Below are 20,850 nucleotides of genomic sequence, written 5' to 3'. Positions count from 1 at the left end.
GCAGAAAAAGGATGGGCATCACCTCGTGGGATGGTTCAGGTTGGAATGGATCCCTCTGGAGGCCACCTGGACCAGCCTCAGCCAGGGAAGGGGAGATCCTGTACCCAAAAGGGCCAGGATTCCCCCCAGATTGCTGTGCCAGATACAGCAGGAGCTGTTCCCACATCCCCTCTGTGCTGATGGAAGTGCCTGTGGTGAGTGCAGGGCTGGGATTTGGGAGCAGCATTTAGGCTGAAATGGCTCAGGGATGTCAGGCTCTGAACAGAAAGGGGCTTTGCTCTACAGGTATTTATTTACCCAGCATTTTTTCCCAGGTGGAATAATGTCCAGTGCAGCTTTTTCATCCCCTCAGCTGCCAGTGGGGACCAGGCTGTTATAAACAGAAGGAAATTGTTCTTGTAATCAGTTTTGGAGGGCTTTTGTTGCTAAGTTTTTATTGCATGATGGAGAGTCTGTGCTGCTTTAACATTACACACTGTCTCAGCTCCTAATCCCTTCACAATGAAGCAAATACATTTTGCTTTCTTGAGAGATAACAGAAATCCTGCTTAAAACACAAAGCAAAGCCAAACAACACCAAAATTCTTGTACAACGAAATTGCACGAGCAGCACTGAGGAGGCATTTCAAAGGCAGTGAAACCTCTCCACAAAACCTGGTGGTTGCCTCCAGCCAGCAACCACTGTCTGCAGGAATGGTTTTAAAGTATTTCCACGTTTTTAATGCTCTTTTCTTTGACCTTTAGTGCAAGGCCATCTGTGCTGAGCAGCTGATTCTCCTGGTCCCTTGAGAGGCTGCCACAGATAGTCTTCAGAGTGTATAATGAGGACTTAAACCTGCTGGAAGAATACATTTTTAAACCTTCCCCCTTCCAGATAAAGTTTGCTATAACTAATTTAGGCCCTGAAGGAACAAATCTATTAGCCCTTTGATAGCTAATTTGGTTCCTGGTAATTTATTGTGCTGGATGGGTTGGGAAAACAGATTCAAACGCCTTTTGGAGGATAATGAAAAATCATCAGGGGAACTAAAACACTGTGGAAAAGGAAAATAGTTGAGATGAGGTTGAGAGAGCTGGAAGTGCCTCCCTGGTGTGGGTTGTGTGAGGAAATTGGCAGCTTGAAGGGGTATCTGAGGGCAAGTTTCTTAGGCTGGTTTGTCCTCTCAGTGTTTTGGCAGTTCCTGCTTTTCACTCTTAGATAAAAAGGTGTTTGATGAAGTAGGGGGCAGTGGTTAAACCTGAGGGTTTTTTCCCATCACCTCAGGGATTTATGTCACTTTTTTGATTTCTATCTGCTGCTCCCATGGACCTTTATCTCTAGGTAAGGCCACAAGGTGCTGATTTGTGCAGATCCCCTGCTGGCTGCTGTTGTTGACCCTGGAGCTGGCACTGTGGGAATCCAGAAGGAGATCATTTATTGGCACCTGCTGCGTTTCTGGCATGCCAGGCTAGGGAAAGGCTCTGCCAGAGAGCTCAGGGAGAAGCAAAAGTGCTCCTGTGTGCAGGACATCCTGCATTTCAAACTCAGCCAGCCCACTTCAGCAGGCACAGCACACCTCACCAAAACCCTCTGAAATCTGTGTCTGCTCCTCCCCTGATGGGTTTGTAGCACCACAGCTGCTGCCAGTCTGATCTGATCTGATCACTGCCATGTGTGAGCAATTTCCCTGCCACCAACCCAGCCAGCAAACACTGCAGCCTCCTGCCCTGCTTGGGCCTGGAGCAGGACAAAATTTCCAGGAGTGTGGAAACCCTTCTCCTGTCTCCTTCTGTAGCCTTGGCACAGGTTTTTGTGTCAGTTTTCAGGCAGGCTTCTTTTTCTCTGTGTCCCTCCCTAAGGTGCAGCCGGACCATAATTAGGGAATAATAATAAATAATAATAGGGGATAACTTGTCTGAAACACACAGAAACAAACCCAATGTTTTAAAGGAGTGTTTGCACACTCGGTCAGTGACTCCAGCAGCATTACAGATTTCAGGGGGATGATCCCTGTGAGGTTTGAGAGGCTTTCTGCCACTTCAGAGTGCCCTGATCCCTCATGGGGCCATCCCTTCCCAGGGGTGATTCTCCCTGCTGGAGAGCAGTGCTGCCCACAGGAGCCAGTCCAGGGGATGGAAACAGCTCTGGAAAACCCAGGTCCTTGCAGAGGCACAGCTGTCAGGGCTGACAGGTTGGGAGAGATTCATGCTCACTTATGAGCCATGAAATAAAGCTCATCTCCCCTGCAATTTACTGCTATGCAGTGCCATTGATTTTTATGGGAGCTGCCTGGTGTTTCATAGCAGAGTGTAATTCTGCTCCTTTTCTCTTGGACATTTCCAATTTGCCCATCGCTCACTTAATGGCTCAGTCAAGAGCCCACGGAGTTTTTTTATAGTATTTAAATGGAGACATTAGCATGGCACGGATGCTTTAATACACCTGTGTATGAATCTTTAATGCATTCTTATTGATCAAGCCCTTATATCATAACACAGGACTGCCCTCCCTGTTTACACAGGCAGAAAACTCGGGCACAGAAGGGAAAATTATTGCAAATGTCACGTGCAGGATTGAGCAACAGAGGACTCAAACCTGCTCACTCTAAATTGTAGAGTCACAGAATGGTTTGGGTTGGAAGGGACCTTAAAGACCATCCAATTCCAACACCTCCCACTGTCCCAGGCTGCTCCCAGCCCCAGTGTCCAGCCTGGCCTTGGGCACTGCCAGGGATCCAGGGGCAGCCCCAGCTGCTCTGGGCACCCTGAGCCAGGGCCTGCCCACCCTCACAGGGAAGAATTTCCTCCCAAAATCCCCTCCAACCCTACTCTCTGCCAGTTTAAAGCCATTCCCCTTGTCCTGTCACTCCAGTCTCTCCTAAATAGTCCCTGTAGCTCCCATCAGCTACTGGAAGGTCACACTTGGGTCGCCCCAAGCTCTTTTTCAGTCTGAACAGCCCCAGTTATCCCAGCCTTTCCTCACAGCAGCCGTGCTCCATCCCTCTGACCTGACTCCTGCATCCTTTGGGAAGGTTCTTGCTCCTGTTGGTGTTGTTTTTGTGCCCAGGAGCAGCCTCCTGTCTCTGCCTCTCCGTTTCTGGTTTTGCACAGCTCTCTTTGGGCTGGTGAGGTTTAACCCTGCTTTGCCCTGAGCCTTGATTTACAATTAAATGGGAATTGTTGCAAAGGAACTAAAACAGATCGTAGGGTTTTAAAAGCCCTAAAGGAAATAATTAATTTACGAGGGTAAATTGTTGGTAAGATGATGTGAGCGTGTGGAAACAGCTCTTGGGGTCATTAAAAAACCAGAACAGATTTATTGACTGATCAGATGTCGATGAGCTTCCCTTACAAGCGTGGACATTGTATCCTGTGAGGGAGCTGGAACGGGCAGGGAGGGGATCTGCCATCACTAATGCAATATTAAACAGAATTCCTCTCTACTTAATCCTCTTATTAGGTATTGCATTACGGGGCTGTCAGCGCTGCTGCCTGTGAGCTGTGGCTCTCTGTTTGTACACCAAGGGATGGTCCAGCAGCCCTGCAGGAGGTGGCAGATACCCAAATGGGCATTTGGAGATGCCCAGATGGGCCCAGGTCCCGTGAGGAGTGGGGAAAAGTCACTCAGGGGTTTGCATTTGCTGGCAGTGCTGGGATGGGGCTCCTGCCCTGCAGAGGATGGGCTGTGCTCGCTGGTTATTGAGCATGAGCCTGCTCACACAAAATGAGAACAGCCCTTCCCTCCCTCTCCACAAGGAGCCAAACAAACCCAGCTCCTGCTGCTAGGCCCAAAACCTTGATTCCTTCTTTTACCTGGCTTTTCCTTGCCTGCAAAATCGACATTATCTCACCACTTCCTTCCTGACTGATTAAAGTCAAACACCTCCTGGTCTGGGTAACGCAGCTTTCAGTCATCACTAATTAAGTTCTGCTGTTCAATTAAGCGTTTTCAGCGGTTTTGATGATTTGGGATGGAATCTGTGGGCTTTGGAGGTGGGGAGGAGGCTCCAAGCCTCCCTGCCCAGAGCAGAGGGGTCCGCGTGTGGCTGAGGGCTCAGCCAGCACCAACAGGCAGGGCACTTCTGGAATCTGACCTGGTGGCAGCTCCTTTGGGTCTGAGCACAATTATCCCAAGAAAACATCACCAGAAGGGAAAAAAACCCCACAGCTTTATGGAGGCAAGGAAACAGAACTGGAAGCTGACTCTTTTCTTTTGCCCAAGTTGGATGCTGCTTCCCACGGGAGGCACCTTCAGCAAAGTCCAAGCTGCTGGGAGCAGGAGGAGGTGATGTGGGGTTAAGCAAATCACAGGTCAGGTTATTCCCCAACAGAACTGGTAATTGTAGGATTGCCCTGTAAGGGGAAAAAAAAAATATTGATTTTAATTTAATTTTTTTGTCCTCTTCTGCTTAAAATACCAACAACCCAAGCCTAGAGCTTAATCTGTGATGCTGTACCTGGAATGAAAAACACCACATCTGTTGCACACCAAGGAGATTCAAGGCACCTTTCTGGAAAGCCAGGGCTCTTTGAAATATTCATGAATCTTTAGCAGTTTCCTAAGATACAGAGGAATGTCAAATAATCTTTTTCCACACCGTAACGTTTGCAGCTTGAGCTGTGAAACCTTTGCTAGATGGAAATGCCCCCTCCCTTCTGTGCTCAGGACACTGATTGTCATTCCTGTGATGCAGAGGGTCCCCCCAGAACAGGGGGCAGCTCAGGTTAATTTAGTGGGGATGTTACCTGCAAAGGCTTCAGTCCTAGAGGCTGAATAAAGCAGTTTTTAGTGAGAAGGGGAAGGCCTGAGGTGTCAGTGCTGTTTGTGGGGATCCTCGCGGAGTGCTTGGAAAGCCAGAACGGCTGCTGAAGGCAGGAAAGCTGAACTGGAGGAATAAAACAGGGTGAGATAGGCTAGAACTGGGCTTTGTGCTGCTTTCAGGCAGTGCCAGAGCAGAAGTTTCTTTGAGGCAATCTGACAGGAAGCTTTGGATGGGGAATGCAGCAGGCTCAGAGGTAAATTGCAAATTTAATGATGTTTGCTGTGAGGACAAGCCCTGAGGGGGATGTCTGACAGTGTGGAACCACCATGCAGAATAACCTGGAGAGCTGCTAATTACAGCACAGCCCAAACCCATGTGGAAAGTGCAGCTAAAGCGAGGCTAAAAGTTATGTGTGTTCTTTCCTCATCCTTGCACTGAGTGCCCTTGGTCTGTAACAGAGCCCCCAAACAATCCCCAGGAACTCGGGGTTTTGGGATTTGCAGATCCCCTGGCTGGGTTCCTGAAGCTCTCTACAAAAACACCAGTGAGAAACTCCATTCTGAACTACTTCTCAATTTTGAAAATGCAGAAGAATTTTCCAATATTCTGATTTTAATTTTTCTGCAGAATAAATCTCAATGTCTCTTCAGGAACAACAGGGATTGAGGCTTTGCAGATCTGTCACTGTGAATTATAGCACTTCCACAAAAACTTTCTTCAAATCACAGCATTATTTTCAACGAATTTATTTTAAAACTCATCAAAATATTGATTTTGAGGTTGGAAGCATCTCAACATTTTTCATTATTGCACCACATCCCTTCATTTTACAACCAAATCAATCCATTAACTTGGCCATCTGGCATGGCATAAAACAGGGAGGGGAACTTTTCCAATTTGCTTTTGTTTCCTGGAGCATTTGGCAGCCCAAGGAGTGCAGTTGGCTCCTGTGTGCCACAGAACACTCGTGTTCCTCAGGAAAAGAGGTCAGTGGGGTACAAATATTCATAAAGGTTTGTCTTGGGTTGCAGGAGAGTCTGGAAACTCAGAACTGGGCTCATCTACAAGAACCTTTTGCCCAAGGCTCAGGTAAATGCAATTCTGCACAAATGACTTCATGTAATAGATATTTCTGTATATTCAGGGATGTAGAATTCCAGGATGGTTTGGGTTGGAAGAGACCTTAAAGCTCATCCAGTTCCACCCCTGCCAGGGGCAGGGACACCTTCCAGTGCTCCAAGGTGCTCAAGGTCTTATCCAGCCTGGCCTTGGGCACTTGCAGGGATCCTGGGGAGTCCCTGGGACTGTTCCTGTTCACAACTACCCTCACAGTGAAGAATTGCTTTTAATAACCCAATTTTCCCTCTTCCAATTTGTATCCCTTACAGATATTTATGTGAGTGTATACATATGTACATTGAACCATCTCAGCTTAATGCATGGGAGCTGTCACATTCCTCAACTGCCACAACAAATGACCGGAAAATTCTAGAAATGGAATTGAAATGACCGGAGAAAAGTCTTGAAAAATTACTTCTTTCCTGGAAGGCAGGGATTCCCCTGGAAGGTCTGCTGCTCACCAGCAGCTCCTGGGTTCTGCAGCCAGGAGTGTCCTGCAAGGGCTGCCCCGGGCTCCCCACCACAGCTGCAGCTTTCCAGGGGTGCTTTTCCCTGCTGGGAAAGATTGAGCTTGGCTTTTCCACAGCTCGGGAAGACCCTGCAGGTCCTGCCCTTCTCTCTGACACCAGGGGGAAAACGGATCCCACACAGTCTGGGAATGAATTCTATAATCTCATTTTCACACAACTGACAGCTTTGTTCTGCTGAGCACCCAGCAGTAGCATTTGTTCATTAATTAAGGCTGCTGCCTTTTCCAAAGTGCCATCTATGACTATTTTTTGTTCTCTGGCCACAAGACCGTGGATGAAACTCCCTGAGAGATTTCACCTTTCATTAAAGCTCACCTTTTTATCTACTTCAACTCATAGTTACCCTCACAACTGCACCAAAGGCAGCTCTGTGATCCTGTGGCTGCTTTTCCAGGCTCTGGGATGGGCATTCCCTGCCAGGGCTGCTCCTGCAGCTCCCAGGGCACCAGGAGGGTGTTCCAGACGTTTTTGGGGTGCTGTGATCACATACGTGGCTGACAAATGGAGCATTTCTGATGGAAAAGTTGTCCTGATAGTTTTGCCACATCTGCAGCCTCAGTGGAGCGGTAATTTGTGCAGTGGGAATGCAGATGTGGAGCTGAGGAAACACAGCTGGCAGCAGAGGGGAGGAGAGGAAAGGCTGGGAGCTGGTACACACAAGGGCTGGGGACTAAAACAGGGAGAGATCACCCAAGGTCAAAACTCTGCTGCAAAAGAGTTTTTTTGAAGTGGCAGAACCATTTGCTGTGTGGATGAAAACGTGCAGAAGATCCAGTTTTATACTGGTGATCAGGATCAGAAAATTCAGCGGGACTCTGGGGCTTAACTTGGGCCCAAACTGGAGGTTTCCTCTCAAAATCCTTGCCCAAATCCCTGCAGCTCTCAGATAGGGTTTAGCAATAGGGTTTAGCACTTCCTTAAAATGGTTTGAGAACAACACATGCATCAAAGTCCAGTGATTGTTTCAGGGAACGATAAGGTTGTGATGCCAGAATGCCTGTGCATTTTCTGAGGTGTGTTTCAGCACACAGGAACAAGTAAAGCTGTTGTTCCCTGACCATAACAGAGCTGATGGATATCTAGAATATGCTGGAAAGGAAAAAAACCTCAAACTTTACCAGCAGATACAGCAAAATTTGTTTTTTTTTTCTCTCTTCAGATGATGATGATGAACAGTTGCGCATTTGAAGCAGCAAGAAGAGAACTCTGTTTTTGGGCTGCTGCTGTGTCAGGTGTACCAAAGGCAGCTTTTTCTCCTGCTCTGGCTGCACAGCTTTGGTCTCAGGTGCTGTGTGTGCACCTACCCTGCTGCAGCAGAGCCGGCGGCTCCGGAGCTCTGCACGCACGGATCCGACGTGCTCGGACTGGCAAAGCCGAGGGAAGGCTGAGTTTAGCAGCCCTGCAGCTCCTTCCCTTGGAAACCTGAGCAGGGGGGGATGGCAGCCCCGGCTCTGTGCGTGGCTGAGAAATGGATTTACGGGCTGTGCTCCCACCACAGCCCTTCCTGCCACACGAGGTGAGCTCCGCAGCGTTCCCGACCCACGGGATGGATTCCACTGGGTTGGTTTTTTAGTTTTTGTGTTATTTTTCCATGTGTTTGTGGCTAGAGCAGCTCTTATCGTGCTCTTGCCTGACCTCTCAACTTGTGGTGGGCAGGATCCTCTCGTGATGTGATGCCCAAGCTGGGGCTGAACCAGAGAGGCTTTTCAAAGATGCCTCATGACCAAAAATCCATCGCAGCCTTTAAATTAATTGCTGGAATGACTAATTAACTCACTGACCAAACTCACTGCTTCTGGTCAGAATTTAGTTGTGGGGTTTTGTGTTTCAGGGGGCTCCTGCCTCACTGGGTGTTTCCCTGTGTGTGTTCTCAGCCAAACACCAGCACTGCTCTCCCGAGCTGTCCGTAGCACGGATTCTCCTGCCCTCAGAGAAGATTTCCCAGTGCTCTCCCCTGCTCCCTGAACTGTCTCCAGTACTTTGGTGAGTCTCTGCCAGCCCTGGTCACAGGCTGCTCTGTGGCTGCCAAATCCCAAAGGGATGGAACTTTTCCTTTGGAATTCTGACTCCCCCTCTCGTTAGTCTTAACCCGGAGCATCGGGCTGGGATCGCTCTGGGAGCTGGGAACGGAGCCCTCCCTGTGCTGTTATTAAATTCTTGGTTTAGCCAAGCATTTGGCATTCCCTGAATTCCAGGGATCCCATGGCAATGAGGAACAGCTCAGCTACCCCGTGGTGCCCCTGGCACTCTGACCCTTGTCAGGCACAGAGGTGGGAATATCATTAACAAGAATATTCCACTGCCCTGAAAATGCTGCCAGGGCTCCATCCCTGCCCCTGCCTGCCCCTGGCTCCTGGATTAAAACGAAATCCAAACACAGCATTAGGAAAACTGACACAAACTTGTGGAAATCAGTAACTACATTCTAGTTTATTGACTGCAGTCAAGTTTTATTATGCCTCAAATAATTAAATACTGCAACCATGACATTAAAAATACAGGCCAATTTACCAAAATAATTGTATTCTGAAGATTATGTACATATTATACATTTTACAGTCTCATGTAAACTTTTTTTTTTTTTTTATACATAAGGTAAATCTGATTTATGATAACTAGAAAACCCAAAATACTCACTGACAAAAATCTTCCTGTGAAACATAAGCACTGGATCTGGGACAATTAGGAAAATTGCAACGAATGGAAACCAACTATAAAACATAATATAATCAAGTTAGTAGAAAAATGAATTAAATTACATTCATATAAAAAAATTAAACTAAAAACATTGCTATGCATCCTTATAAAAAAAAAAAAAAAAGGGAAAAAACCCCACTCCCTCTCCCTTTATATATTAACACAGCCTTTGATGGGGAGCTCCCCTGTGCCTCATTTCCAGCAATGGGGCATAGCCTGGGAAATCCAGATTCCCATTCTCCTTTAACATATATTAAATAACTAGTGTCTGTACCAATACAAATATTGTATAATTCATGCACTGGGATTATGTTCAGGGTAGCCCACACCAAGGCACAATTTTTGTGTCATTTCCCCCCTCCCCCTCGGGTTTCATGCAGTGCTGGAGATGTTTGCTGGGCTAAACAACTTCTGTGGGCTTCTGAGTCTCACCCTGGGGCACACAGAAATCCTTCCAGCAGATTTTTGTAAATAAATAAGGAAAAGAAGGTAAAGGCCTTATGTTCAACATCTTGCACCAACTGTGTCAGCTCAGCTACCACACCCTCCAGAAAACATGGCACTGAGGCAACATCATTCTGGTTCTGGTCAAATATTTTATATATTAACTAGGACAAGGAAATTGCTGCTGCTGTAAATCTCCATCCCTGTGACAGCTGTAGTGTTTTGATTTGGCATAATGGAGCTCCAAGTCCAAATTGGTTTTTAGCTCCCAGCTCCTCTCAGCACAGCCCCATTTGCATGAGCAGCCAGGTACTGAATGTAATTGAAGTACCTGGGAATGCTCATTAAAATAAATGCATAATTGAACCGTATCAAAACAGCTGCCAAAATTAACAGCTGCTAACTTGGCTGCATTCTGAAGGCTTGTAAAATTTGCATATTTTATAACTGTTCTGCACCTAGAAAAGGCCTGGTCCTGCAAAGGGCTTGGCCCTTGCTTGACTTTGTGAGGTTACAAGGAATAAGCAGCCCTTGGTCAGAATAAATCCATGGAAGACAACGAGCTGGAGGGACTGAAGTCACCTGGATTTAGGCACTAGGAATCCTCCTTCAGTGTTGAGTGCACCTGACATGACACCAAACATTCTGGCAGGCCTGGACAAGGTGAAAAAGTGTATCCAAAATGGCCTCTATAAACCGTACCCAGAGTTACAAAAAATTCAACCTAGAGGATGTCTGGTTATGTAAAGCCTGGATAGAAAAGAAATCCTAATCTAGAGTATCAAAATACTGTATTCATATAAACACAGGACAGCACCTAATAGAAAAGTAAAAAGTGGAAAACACAACCTTTTTTTTTTTTCCTTTTTGAAATTAAATACCCTAAAAAAAGTTGTTTAAAAAAAAAACAACAAAAAAACCAGGAATTTGTGTACTGGAAAAAGAAAAATGAAGGGAGGAACTACATCTCCCCTCTTCTGCGAGTTTTTGCTGCCACAGCTCTGCCTTCCTCCTCCTCCTCTTCCTCCTCATAATTTTCTTCATGAATTTCTTTCTGGTTGTTGTCCTCTTGCATTTCTTGCTCTTGGTCTGTTCCTCTGTTACTCTTTTCCTCTGCCTGATTGGGGAACACAAAACAAACTCACACACAGATTCAGTGCCAGATTCCTTATAGCTTAATTTAGGGCAATGAAATGATTTGCAGCTGGAGTTGTGAGAGCTGATGGGCAGAAACAGAAAATAAAAGGATTTTTCTAAGGCCTCCAGGGAGCAAGAATTGACATAGAGATGAAAGGGTGAGCTAAAGGAAGTTGGGACAGCATGAAATGTTAAGCTCTATGACCCAAAGCAAGCTAGAACAATTATCATGTCACATCCCTGTGCCATGAGCAGCTGTGGTCAGGGTTTGATCCTGTCCCTGGCCCCTGGGCTTGCACAGGACTCACATTTTCCTCGTTTTCCCCATAGGGCTCCTCAGCATTGTGCTCCAGCTCCGGCTTCTTCTCCTCAGACAGATCTTCCTGCACCTGCAAAGCACAAGAGATGTTCTGTATGGCTTAACTGCCTTTCAGAGAGTGGCCTGGGGCACAACTGGGCACATTTTCACAGTGATATTTTTACAGCACGGAGATTCTGAAGAAGGGAGAAGAGAGCAGCGAGGATTAAAAAAAGTTTAAGGAGGATAAAAGGAACCATAACCACCCAAGAATCAGGAAATTCACTTCCTCTGAGAGCATCTAACTTTTAAATACAATTCTCACAGACAATCTCTTCCAATGCTCCGTTGGAGAGAGCAGGTCATGCTGGATCTGCGTCCCTGACGTTCAGCTTTTGTATCTCTCGTTACTTTCTGCTCTGCCAGCACTCTCCCTCCATTCCATGCCCCACTTCCCATGTTAGGTGCAAATTTGAAAGAGGAATGTTTTGAAGTAAACTTGATTTCCTTTTGGGAAGTGCTGTCCTGTGAGCTGGGTCAGAGGCTTCCATCACAGCAGGAACACTTTGGGCAAGATCTGAACAGCAGTGGCTAATATCTGAGTTCACCCACTACAGAAACTGATCCCCACTGCAGCATCTCTTTTCTCTCTTAATTGCTCACTCCATCCCTGCTCCCTGTTCCCAGCTTCCAGTCATAGCACAGTGGGCACATCCTTTCTGAGATGTGTTTAAATTGCTTCCTGGAAGCCAAAGAGCAGCAGCCAAAGGCCAGCTCTGCCCAGTTCCCAGTGGCCTGCTTGGATGTGAGCAGCAGCATTTGGCACTGGTGAATGCTAAGTGCATCCCAGCTAATCCAAAGTGCTCCCCATGAGGGAGTGACAGCAGACACTTCCTGGGCTTTTTCTTGAAAGGGTTTTAGTGGGAAGCAGAAACAGGAATTAATCAGGTGCTACTGAGGGGCTGTGGGGTGGCTCAGGGTGGTGCCAGCACAATGAGCATGACATGAAGGAAGAAGCCCCTTCCCTCCCTCTCTCCTCCAGCTCCATGTGCTGTTAGCTTCCTGAGCAACTCCAGGAGCTGCAGCTTGGATTGCTCAGGAGGAGCACAGATAAATCAAAGTCAGAGCTGAAGAGTAAGTGGCCAGGGAAGCAGTTTGCTCAGAACTGCAGTGTGTGATTAGAGATTAATGAGGTTTTCTGTGACCTTGAGGTTTCCAGGAAATTTTCCTTGTGTTGTGAAAGGCTTAATCTTTTCAATTATTGCACAATTAATGCTGTGTGGCATGGAAGACTAATGGATTGCAGCACAGGAGCATGAGTAACCCAGAGTGTATCCAGAAGGGGACAGCAGAGTAATGGCAAAGACTTCCCAGGTTTGCTCAAGTCAGACAAAGTGATTTGGGTTCATCCTGTGGTTCTAAAAGACACCAAGGTTGGGTATTAATGGAGTTGTGCTCTTCTGCCTGAGCCTGCACCTGCCTTGGGTCTGTGTTCTTACCTCCTCTTCTCCCTCTTCCTGGTATTGTTCATCCACATTATCCTCCTGCTGGTCAGGATTTCCTGCCATCTGCACAAAGATCACATAAAAATTCAGTTCTGTGAGCCTGCCTAATAACCAGAGGCCTGAAGATTAAAGCTTCTTGTTCTGGAACTAAAGCTCTCTGTAAAGCTAAAGTAACAATAATGGCAGAGGAAGTTTTAGTGCATTCATTAGCAGTAGTGAGAGCTCAGCTCTGTGATTTAAAATTGCCCTCAATTAAAAAATAGCAGGATGAATGTAAGAAAAATCACTTCCCAGAATAAAGCAAGACCTTCCATACTAAGCAGGAAGACAATGGAATATTCACCCCATTGAAGACCAATGCCATAAAAATTCAGACTCTCTCTGCCTGGAGGAGTTTACAGCTCCAACACATTTGAAATGTGCAGCTTTAACCTCCTGAAGGAGCCCTAGAGGTGCCTCTTTTGCCTTTACCCACCACCAAGTGCTCCTCCATTCCTGGATGTCCTTGTTTCTGACCCGTTTCCTTGTGCTTTTCATTTTCATCAGGCAGGTTTTCTTCTCTCTCTTGCTCAGCTTCTTCAAATTCATCTTCTCCCTGATTATTGGGGTCATCAGCAGGATTCACATCTTCCATGGCTGCCTTCTGTAATTCACAGGAGTGTTAAACACTTTTAGCTCCCGCTCCAGTCACATTTCCCTTGAAAGAGCAGCAGTGTGGGCTGTCAGAGCCAGCTCCATCCCCACTGGCAGCAGCTGGAATCTGCAGGAGCAGGGCTCACTGAGTACCTCAGCAGTGAGCAGGGACAGAGGTGAGGTCCCTGTCTGCTGAACCCCACGGGAGCTGAGCACTTCTGCCCCAGAGGCTGCTGAACAACTCGTGTGTACTGACTGACAGTCCCTGATAAGGCCATGTGAACAAAGACAAGGGTTTAATGCTCACAGCTCCACAGAGCTGATGGCATCATTCAGTATCAGCCTGCCCTGCCCTGCTGACCTTGGCTATGTCTACAAGAAAACAAAACACTTTTCACCTTTGCCACGCAGAAAAGGAGCAGTTTCTGCTCATCATTCAATTGAAGCAGTTTTATGTCTTTGTAGACAACAAGTTAAAGATCTCTTAGAAATATTCACTGTACGTCTTAATTTGCTGAATGAGAGGGGGGTAAGGAAGATGCACTTGATGTTGACAGCACCAGGTAAGCTGGAATTTGGGGGAAGACACGGGGATTCTCCTGCCCCAGATCTCTGTGCAGACAGTATCAGGGCTCAGTTCAGAGCTGACCTACATCCTCTTCCAAGACTTCACCTCTCTACTGACTCCAGCTGGCTACAGTGGCTCTTAAGCAGGCCTTTAAGTAATGACAGCATAAAAAATACCATCCCCTCTCATTTTAACTGGGCACTGCTGGTATTTTTTGAAGCCAAATGTACCTGTTCAAGTCCCAGCCAAGATCAAGTCCTTTATTCCACCGAAAGCACAGATCAAAGGAACGTGGAAATAAACATCTTGCTTCCAATAAGGAAGCTCTTTCCTTCTATTTCTTCCCAAATGAGTAAGGGCACCCTTAAATAGATTTTGGATGTTGTTTTCAACTGTCAAACCTGTCCTCCTAGCAGACCTCTGCTTATCTCATTTCTATGAGGTGCAATTATGTCAGACGAGACCTGTGGGCTCTCACTTCAGTAACACTGCAAGCCTCAGCATCTTAATTCATACTTACTGATTCATCAGCCTGATGATTTTCTGCCTGATGTTCTGTTTCTTGCTGTTCATTTGCATTATTCTGATCATCATCTTCACCTTCATCCTGGTGCTGGTTGTCATGTTCATAAGCTGAGGAATTTTTTTAGGTGATTATTGTTTTACAGCAGTTTTTAGTTATCCTCTTAAGAGTCTCCTACAGACAAGGTTCCACACGTGCTTTTAGCAGTGGGCAGCCTCTACATAAACAGATAATGCTCACAGAATTGATTTACTCCTAGTAGGAAACAGAAATTAGAAGATCAGGCCAGGCTGGATGGGGCACTGAACAAGCTGGGCTAGTGGAAGGTGTCCCTGTCCATGGCAGCCCAAACAATTCCATGAATCTATAATTTAAAGAGATCAAACAAATTCATAGGCAGAGCCAGGAACATAACCAAGATCCCCAGAGCCTGGTAATAGCAGCTCAGTCAAAAAGACACTTTTCCTTTCAGGAATGTGGATATGATCTTTAGTAATTCCTCTATTTCACTCAGTCAGTACAGCCATGGTTATTTGAGCTTCTGGTTTTAAATTGCGAGTTTATGTTTCACTTGAATCCAATCTGGATATGAAATGAATATTAAAGCTTCCCATGCAAGGCAGTACACAAGGAGCCTGTGAGCATGGCAGGGACAGAAATTCTCTCTTACCTCCTTCCTCTTCCTGAATACCTTGCTCTTCCTCCCCTTGTACAATGTCCTGGTCCATGTTATCATAATGAGCCTGTTGGCTGAGAACATTAAAAGCCAAGCATCATTTCAGTTTCCAAAGTGTGTTTTCTGCTTTAATAAACAAACCCCCCACCTGCAGCTCTGCCTCTCTCAGCAGCTGCCAGAACAGGCTCCAGTTTCACGCTCTATTATCTGATATTTTCTCATTCCACCTTTCCTGAAAAATGCTTGACAGAACAGAGACTTTCTTGGGCTGACTTGGTGTTGTGTGTCTCTGTGTGTGGAGTCTGCAGCCCTGAAGGATATGGGTCAGCAAAGAGTGAAGTCAGGACTCTGAATTTTAGGGATCAGATCTCCAGCTCTCTATGGAACTGTCCAACAGAAGCCCCTGGAAATCTGCCCTCAGGGACAAGGGAGCACAACAAAGCTGACAACACAAAACCCAGAGCATGACAAACTCACGAGGGAGAGTTGAACCTGAGGTGCTTTTTGGAGAGTTTCTCCCCTTGCTCTGCCTGTCTCTGCAGCTGGAGCTCTCTCTCCTGGAGCTGCTGCTGCCTCAGGAGCTGCCCTCGCAGCCTCTGCTGGCGCAGGGACTCCTGCTGCTGCCGGAGCTGCTTGGCCTCCTCTGCTCTCTGGGCTCCCAGGTGCTGCTGCTCCAGCTGCTGCTCATAAGCTGCTTTCTGTCTCTTTGTTGGCTTTATCTGTCACAGAAATGTGTTAAGAGAAATTAATCATCCTTTCAGTGATCAGAAACAAGCAGGAAGAAACCTGTCCACGGGGGAAAACAAGCCCTATGCAATTACAGCAAAGTTATTTTTAAGATTTTGTGTCCCTGCCTGCTTGAAGTTAAAACGTTTTTTGGAACACAGACTGGAAGTGTTGGGGTGTTTGTGGAACACACAGGGAAAGAAGAGGAGATTGTGGGCTAAGGAAAGCCATGATTTTCCTATAAATAATAATAAAACCTCCCAACATATTACACAGTAAAAGGAGGTTTTGATAACTGATAAGACAGCAAAAGTTCCTATTGATTTAAGTGGTAACCTCAGGGGGAGTTGCTTTTAGCCTTAAGTGAGACACTGCACTTCTTTTTACACTCAGCAATAACTTAGGCTAACTCCAGATTCACAGCTTAACCCATTGCTGCTGCTCTGACCCCCTGCACCTCTTCAGCAACAGCTCCTCGTTACACCAGAGTGACACAATGCATCTGCCAGGACACAAAGTGTTTACAAAACCTCAAGTCAGACCAGTGAAATACACTTTCCACTGCAGATCCAATCCAGGATGTAAACCCAGGATTTGCTGGTTTTATTTAGAGCTGCACACTGATTTCCCCTGGCTGTTTTAGTCAAGTTTGTCTGGCAGTTAAAATTCCCTGTCCAACAGCAGTGAGCACTGAGCTGGCAGTGTGTTTGCAGAAGGCAGGTACCTCTGACAAGGAAACACTCTGCAATTTGCTGAGATGCATCAAGTTACCAAAGCAGAGCAGTTCTCCATCCCAGCCTCCCTCTCACCTGCTGAGCTCTTCATCAGCTACCACAGGCCTCAGGTTTAAAGTGGGACACAGGATTCAGTCTGCTGCTATGTTTATTTCTTTTCCCCCATCTGTTGCTTTTTATCAGCAGAATTAATGTTCATTAAGATCTGGCCAGCACTACAGTACAAGTATGCTCAAGTTGAGCCTGAATCCTATTGCATCCAAGTGCTTTGAATCCCAAATTTTCTATAAATATGACAGTAATTTTATCTAAAAAACAGTGAGTGCTCTGAATCCCAAACTCTCTATATAAACTGTTTTGCCTAGAAATAGGTGACTGCAATACAAGGCCAGCAGTGGTAGGAGAAGCCTCCATTTAAACAAGATTTAATCAATTAGAAAAGAGCTCCCTACCTCTGACTGCAGGTGATCACCCAACATGTTGGTTTCTTCTTCCTTTTGCTCCTGCTTTTTCCATTCGTGCTCTTCTGGGGCTTGGTCCTGCTCCTCCTCCAGGTGCTCAGGCTGCCCTGCCTGCTCCATCTCTTCCTCCTCAAGCTCCTTTTTGCGTTCTTCTTCCATCTGCTCTGCCCTTTGCTCCTCATCCTCTGCAGCTCCTTGCTGCTCCTGGGCGTCCTGGCCCTCGGGAGCCCCTCCCTGCACGTGGGAAGGCTCAGCCCTGTCCCGTTCCTGGCTGTTTATTTCTTCTCTCTCCCTTGGCTTCTCAATCTGCAAAACAGACACAGGATTCTGTGTGTACAACACATTTATGGATTTCAGTTTCAGGAGAGCCAAGGACAGACTTGGATCCTTTATGCCAGCCTGGAGCTGTTGTCAGGAGGGCCAAATGCCTGGTTTGGAACGAGCTCCTCCTGCCACGTGGGGTCATCACCTGGTTTGTGGCTGCACCGATACACAAGGTGTTGTACAGTTCCACCACAAAGTCAAGCCTCATTTTAGCTGAAGTGGAATAAAAACTCTTACAATCCTACAAAGCCAGCTTTGTGTTTTAGAGACACAATTTAGTGCTGGCTTTGGCAGAAATGGGTTCACAGCTTGAAGATCTTAAAGTTCTTTTCCAACCTAAATGATTCCATGATTTTTATTTCTTGTAGGTTCTGCTGGCCAAAAATTCTTGTAAAACAAAATCACAACTGGTTTTTCTTAACTTCTACATTACACATTTTCTGCTTGAACCTTGGTGTGCCAATTTCAAATACACTGACTTCAGTGTGCCACTGGAACCTTATAAAATAAAAATTTCCTCAGAACTTCTAAAAGCTTTCTGTAACACTTGAGGTAGCTAAAATTTTAGATTTCTTATTTAAAAATATTTAGATTTTGAGCAACTTCATAAAACAGCTGTCAAAAATACACTTAAAACTGGATGAGCCATGAGCACAAAGACCATCATGAACAGATTTTCTTACCACTCAACAATTAATCCATTCCTCACTGCTTTTCTCCAGAACTGACCAAGGTGCACAGCCAAACACACACCCTAAGAGACATCCAGCAGCTTCTGCTGAATCAGAACCATTCCTGGGGTGTCTGAAGCCTTTTACCTCCTGCTGCTGCTCAGCCCCAGCTCCGTGCTGCTCCGGGGGGCGGCTGTGGGGGGACGGGCCCCGCACCTCGGGCTGCTCGTTCCCTCCTTCCACCTTCTCCAGATCTTGGAAACTTGGGATTTTTTTGAGGGTGTCCTTCAGCTGTTTGTATTCCTCCACCTGAGTCTAAAGCCAACATGTTAATTACAGTGTGTCCAAATTAATTTCTTCATCAAACGTAGTCACTTTGGAGTGAAGTTGCTGGCAGGACACATGGTAGAAAACTCGATATTCCAGGGAGGAGAAGGGATGGGAGCTTTTAAAATATAGTTTTTTCCTCCAAACATTAGATGACACTGATCCATCAGGATCTTTTCAAAGTGCACATGCATACAAAGTGTATTAAAAACATCTCTGTGGGACAAAGAAAAGGAGTTGTTTTATTCATGCCAAGCAGGAGGAGTGTCAGAAGGGGATGATGCAGCTTTCCTGGCAGACTGAAGTGAGGGAAGTCGAGAGCACCACACTTCTCCTTTGCTGATAGAAAGAAGTGCAGTTCTTTCAGAAATAAGAGTTTTGAAGTACATCTACATGTCGTGGAAATGCCAAGTCCTCAACATTTAGACAGGTGTTAGACAAGGCAACAGCCAACATACAGAACTGAGGCAAAGAAAGTCACAGTGGTGAAGAGCAAGGGGAAAAACAGAAGGGAAAAAAAGAAAATAAGGAAAATGTAAATTTCTATAGGCTTCCTGAAATGCAACAGTAAAATGTTGGAATTTGATCTGCTGTTTAACTTTGGACAAGATCAGGAAAGCTTTAAAGAAAATGCAGCAGGGCTGGTACCCCAATCCCTGGCTCTGCAGCAGGAAGATTTCCAATTAAAGAGGATTTTTAGGGGTGGGCAGGGTGTAAAAAGCTGACCAGCTGCACACTCAACAGGTGCCACACCAGAGAGTTTCCCTGCTGCTCCAGGGGAGGTGTGGCTGTGTTTATGGACCCCTAAAACAGAATGGCCTAAAGGGAAAGCAGAGTGCACAGTGATTACCCCTGTCAGTCCAGGGGGATGCTCCTGCTCCCGCATTAACTGCTGGAGAGGACAAACTTCAGAGGAAAAAGGAGTATTTACTGAACATAAAACTGATACTCAGGTCTCTGGTTATTTTTTCTCTGCCTGCAGTGGCTGGGCAGAGAGATGAACACACTGGGATATGTTGGAATGGGTCCAGAGGAGGCTGTGGAGAAGCTCCAGGGGCTGGAGCTGGGCTGGGAGAGCTGGGGGTGCTCACCTGGAGAGGAGAAGGCACCAGGGAGAGCTCAGGGCCCCTTCCAGGGTGTAAAAGGGCTCCAGGAGAGCTGGAGAGGGACTGGGAACAAAGGATAGAGGGACAGGACAAGGGGGAGTGGCCTTAAGCTGAAGGAGGGAAGGTTTAGATTTGATATTAAGAATAAATTCTTTACTGTAAGGGTGGTAAGGTCCTGGCACAGTTTGCCAAGAGAGGTTGTGGATTTCCCATCCCTGGGAGTGTCCAAGGCCAGGTTGGACAAGGCTGGGATTACCCTGGGATAGTGGAAGGTGTCCCTGCCCATGGCAAAGGGTGGAATTAGATGAGCTTTAAGGTCCCTTCCAACCCAAACCATGCCACAATATTTAAACAGTGCCCATCCAGATCAGATTCAAGTGCTCTGTTCTAGTGCAGAGTCACTAAACTGAACATTCTGATTCAAGGCCACAGCTTAAAAGGTGCTGATGCTGGCAGAAAAGAAGGTTTATTAAAATATGTAATTAATCTGCCTGGTTGGGAAAAAGCACAAAGACTAAAATGCTTTAAAGATTCAGGTTAGTGCAGTATTGACTACTGGTATTCAATGTCTAGAACACCTAGAAATATAGGGATCATTTATGGAGCTGGGAGAGAATCCCCTGGGGATTTTCTGCAGCTGGTTTGCAGGAGAAACTACATAAAAGTGTGAAATACCCTCTGTTCTCAAGGCATGTGGAAGATCCTTCTCTGGAGGGTCCCCACAGGACAAATGTCACACCCTGGCTGCAGACAGAGAGGCTTTGTGTGGCACAGGCTTCCTAATTAAAGAACTGAATCAAAGCCAGGAGTGTGGGGAGCTTCCCTTTGGGTTTGGTGAACCTTAAATCAGCCCCTCCACGTGGCCTTGTGGAATTTCAGATGCTATCAGCACATACCACACAGCAAATGTGGGAGAAGAGCTCAACAATAGCTGCCAGTGTGGTTCAGCAATGCAGATTATGATTCTTCAGATACTCAGTCTATGAGGGACCTTCCTAATCTTTCCCTATTTTTTTTAGTATCTACACATATTGACAGCCACAACAAGCAGAACTGAGGAAAAAAAAATTCAATGCTTTTAATGCTGCTAACGATTTTGTGGACTGTGAAAATGCCTAAATGAAGAAAATCAGTCAGGAATAAAAATAACTTCACACTGCCTCATTGCCTTTCCCTCTGATCTTTCACCAAAAGTCTTCCTCTGCTGCAACATCACTCCCACTTTCAGATTCCCTGTGGCCTCCACAGCTTGGGCTGGCACAGCTGACTGAGCCTGCAACAGTTTGTGCTTCGTGGATAGTTCACTTGAAAATGACATTTAAGAAACTTAATGGTGCTGGCTCTTCTCAGAAGTAATTTGAGTTCCACCTGGAGTTTCCATACCTCCACACACATCTCCATCTATGTTCTGCAGCTGCTGCACTCATCTGTACTGCCCAGAGCAGCTGTGGCTGCCCCTGATCCCTGGGGTTGGATGGAGCTGGGAGCAATCTGGGAGAGGGGAAGGTGTCCCTGCCCATGGCCAGGGGTGGCACAGGATGAGCTTTTCCCAAACCACTCTGTAATTCCATGAAAGCCTCACAACCTCTCCAGTGACACACAAGAAGAGATTTTAGCCCAGCATCCAGG

The 20,850-nt window shown here is 46.4% G+C and overlaps 1 protein-coding gene and 1 long non-coding RNA gene across 4 annotated transcripts in view; one reads left to right on the top strand and one right to left on the bottom strand.

Annotated features, from left to right (window-relative positions):
* Positions 1 to 32: 32 nt before the first annotated feature.
* On the top strand, positions 33 to 7,205 carry LOC148183629 (uncharacterized). The gene is made up of 3 exons (XR_015773486.1): positions 33 to 194; positions 5,774 to 5,831; positions 6,131 to 7,205. It is a non-coding gene; the product is annotated as an uncharacterized LOC148183629 (long non-coding RNA).
* A 1,615-nt stretch (positions 7,206 to 8,820) lies between these two features.
* Positions 8,821 to 20,850, bottom strand: part of GOLIM4 (golgi integral membrane protein 4) — a 29,390-nt gene continuing 17,360 nt past the window's right edge. For 2 of the 3 annotated variants that reach the window (XM_005525111.3, XM_014254485.2), the window contains 9 exons: positions 17,936 to 18,103; positions 16,785 to 17,099; positions 15,350 to 15,591; positions 14,867 to 14,946; positions 14,194 to 14,306; positions 12,948 to 13,115; positions 12,467 to 12,535; positions 10,978 to 11,058; positions 8,821 to 10,649 (listed from right to left, as the gene is read on the bottom strand). In XM_005525111.3, the coding sequence (XP_005525168.2) occupies positions 10,494 to 10,649; positions 10,978 to 11,058; positions 12,467 to 12,535; positions 12,948 to 13,115; positions 14,194 to 14,306; positions 14,867 to 14,946; positions 15,350 to 15,591; positions 16,785 to 17,099; positions 17,936 to 18,103 (1,392 nt within the window). In that variant the 3' untranslated portion in view covers positions 8,821 to 10,493. The remainder of the gene's footprint in view (positions 10,650 to 10,977; positions 11,059 to 12,466; positions 12,536 to 12,947; positions 13,116 to 14,193; positions 14,307 to 14,866; positions 14,947 to 15,349; positions 15,592 to 16,784; positions 17,100 to 17,935; positions 18,104 to 20,850) is intronic. The other variant, XM_088061088.1, reaches the window with a different exon arrangement.

The sequence above is a fragment of the Pseudopodoces humilis genome, chromosome 11, assembly GCF_049639895.1.
Source record: "Pseudopodoces humilis isolate 2021_Gansu_Grassland_sample_001 chromosome 11, ASM4963989v1, whole genome shotgun sequence".
Lineage (NCBI taxonomy): Eukaryota > Metazoa > Chordata > Aves > Passeriformes > Paridae > Pseudopodoces > Pseudopodoces humilis.
This window is presented reverse-complemented; position numbering and strand designations above follow the sequence as displayed.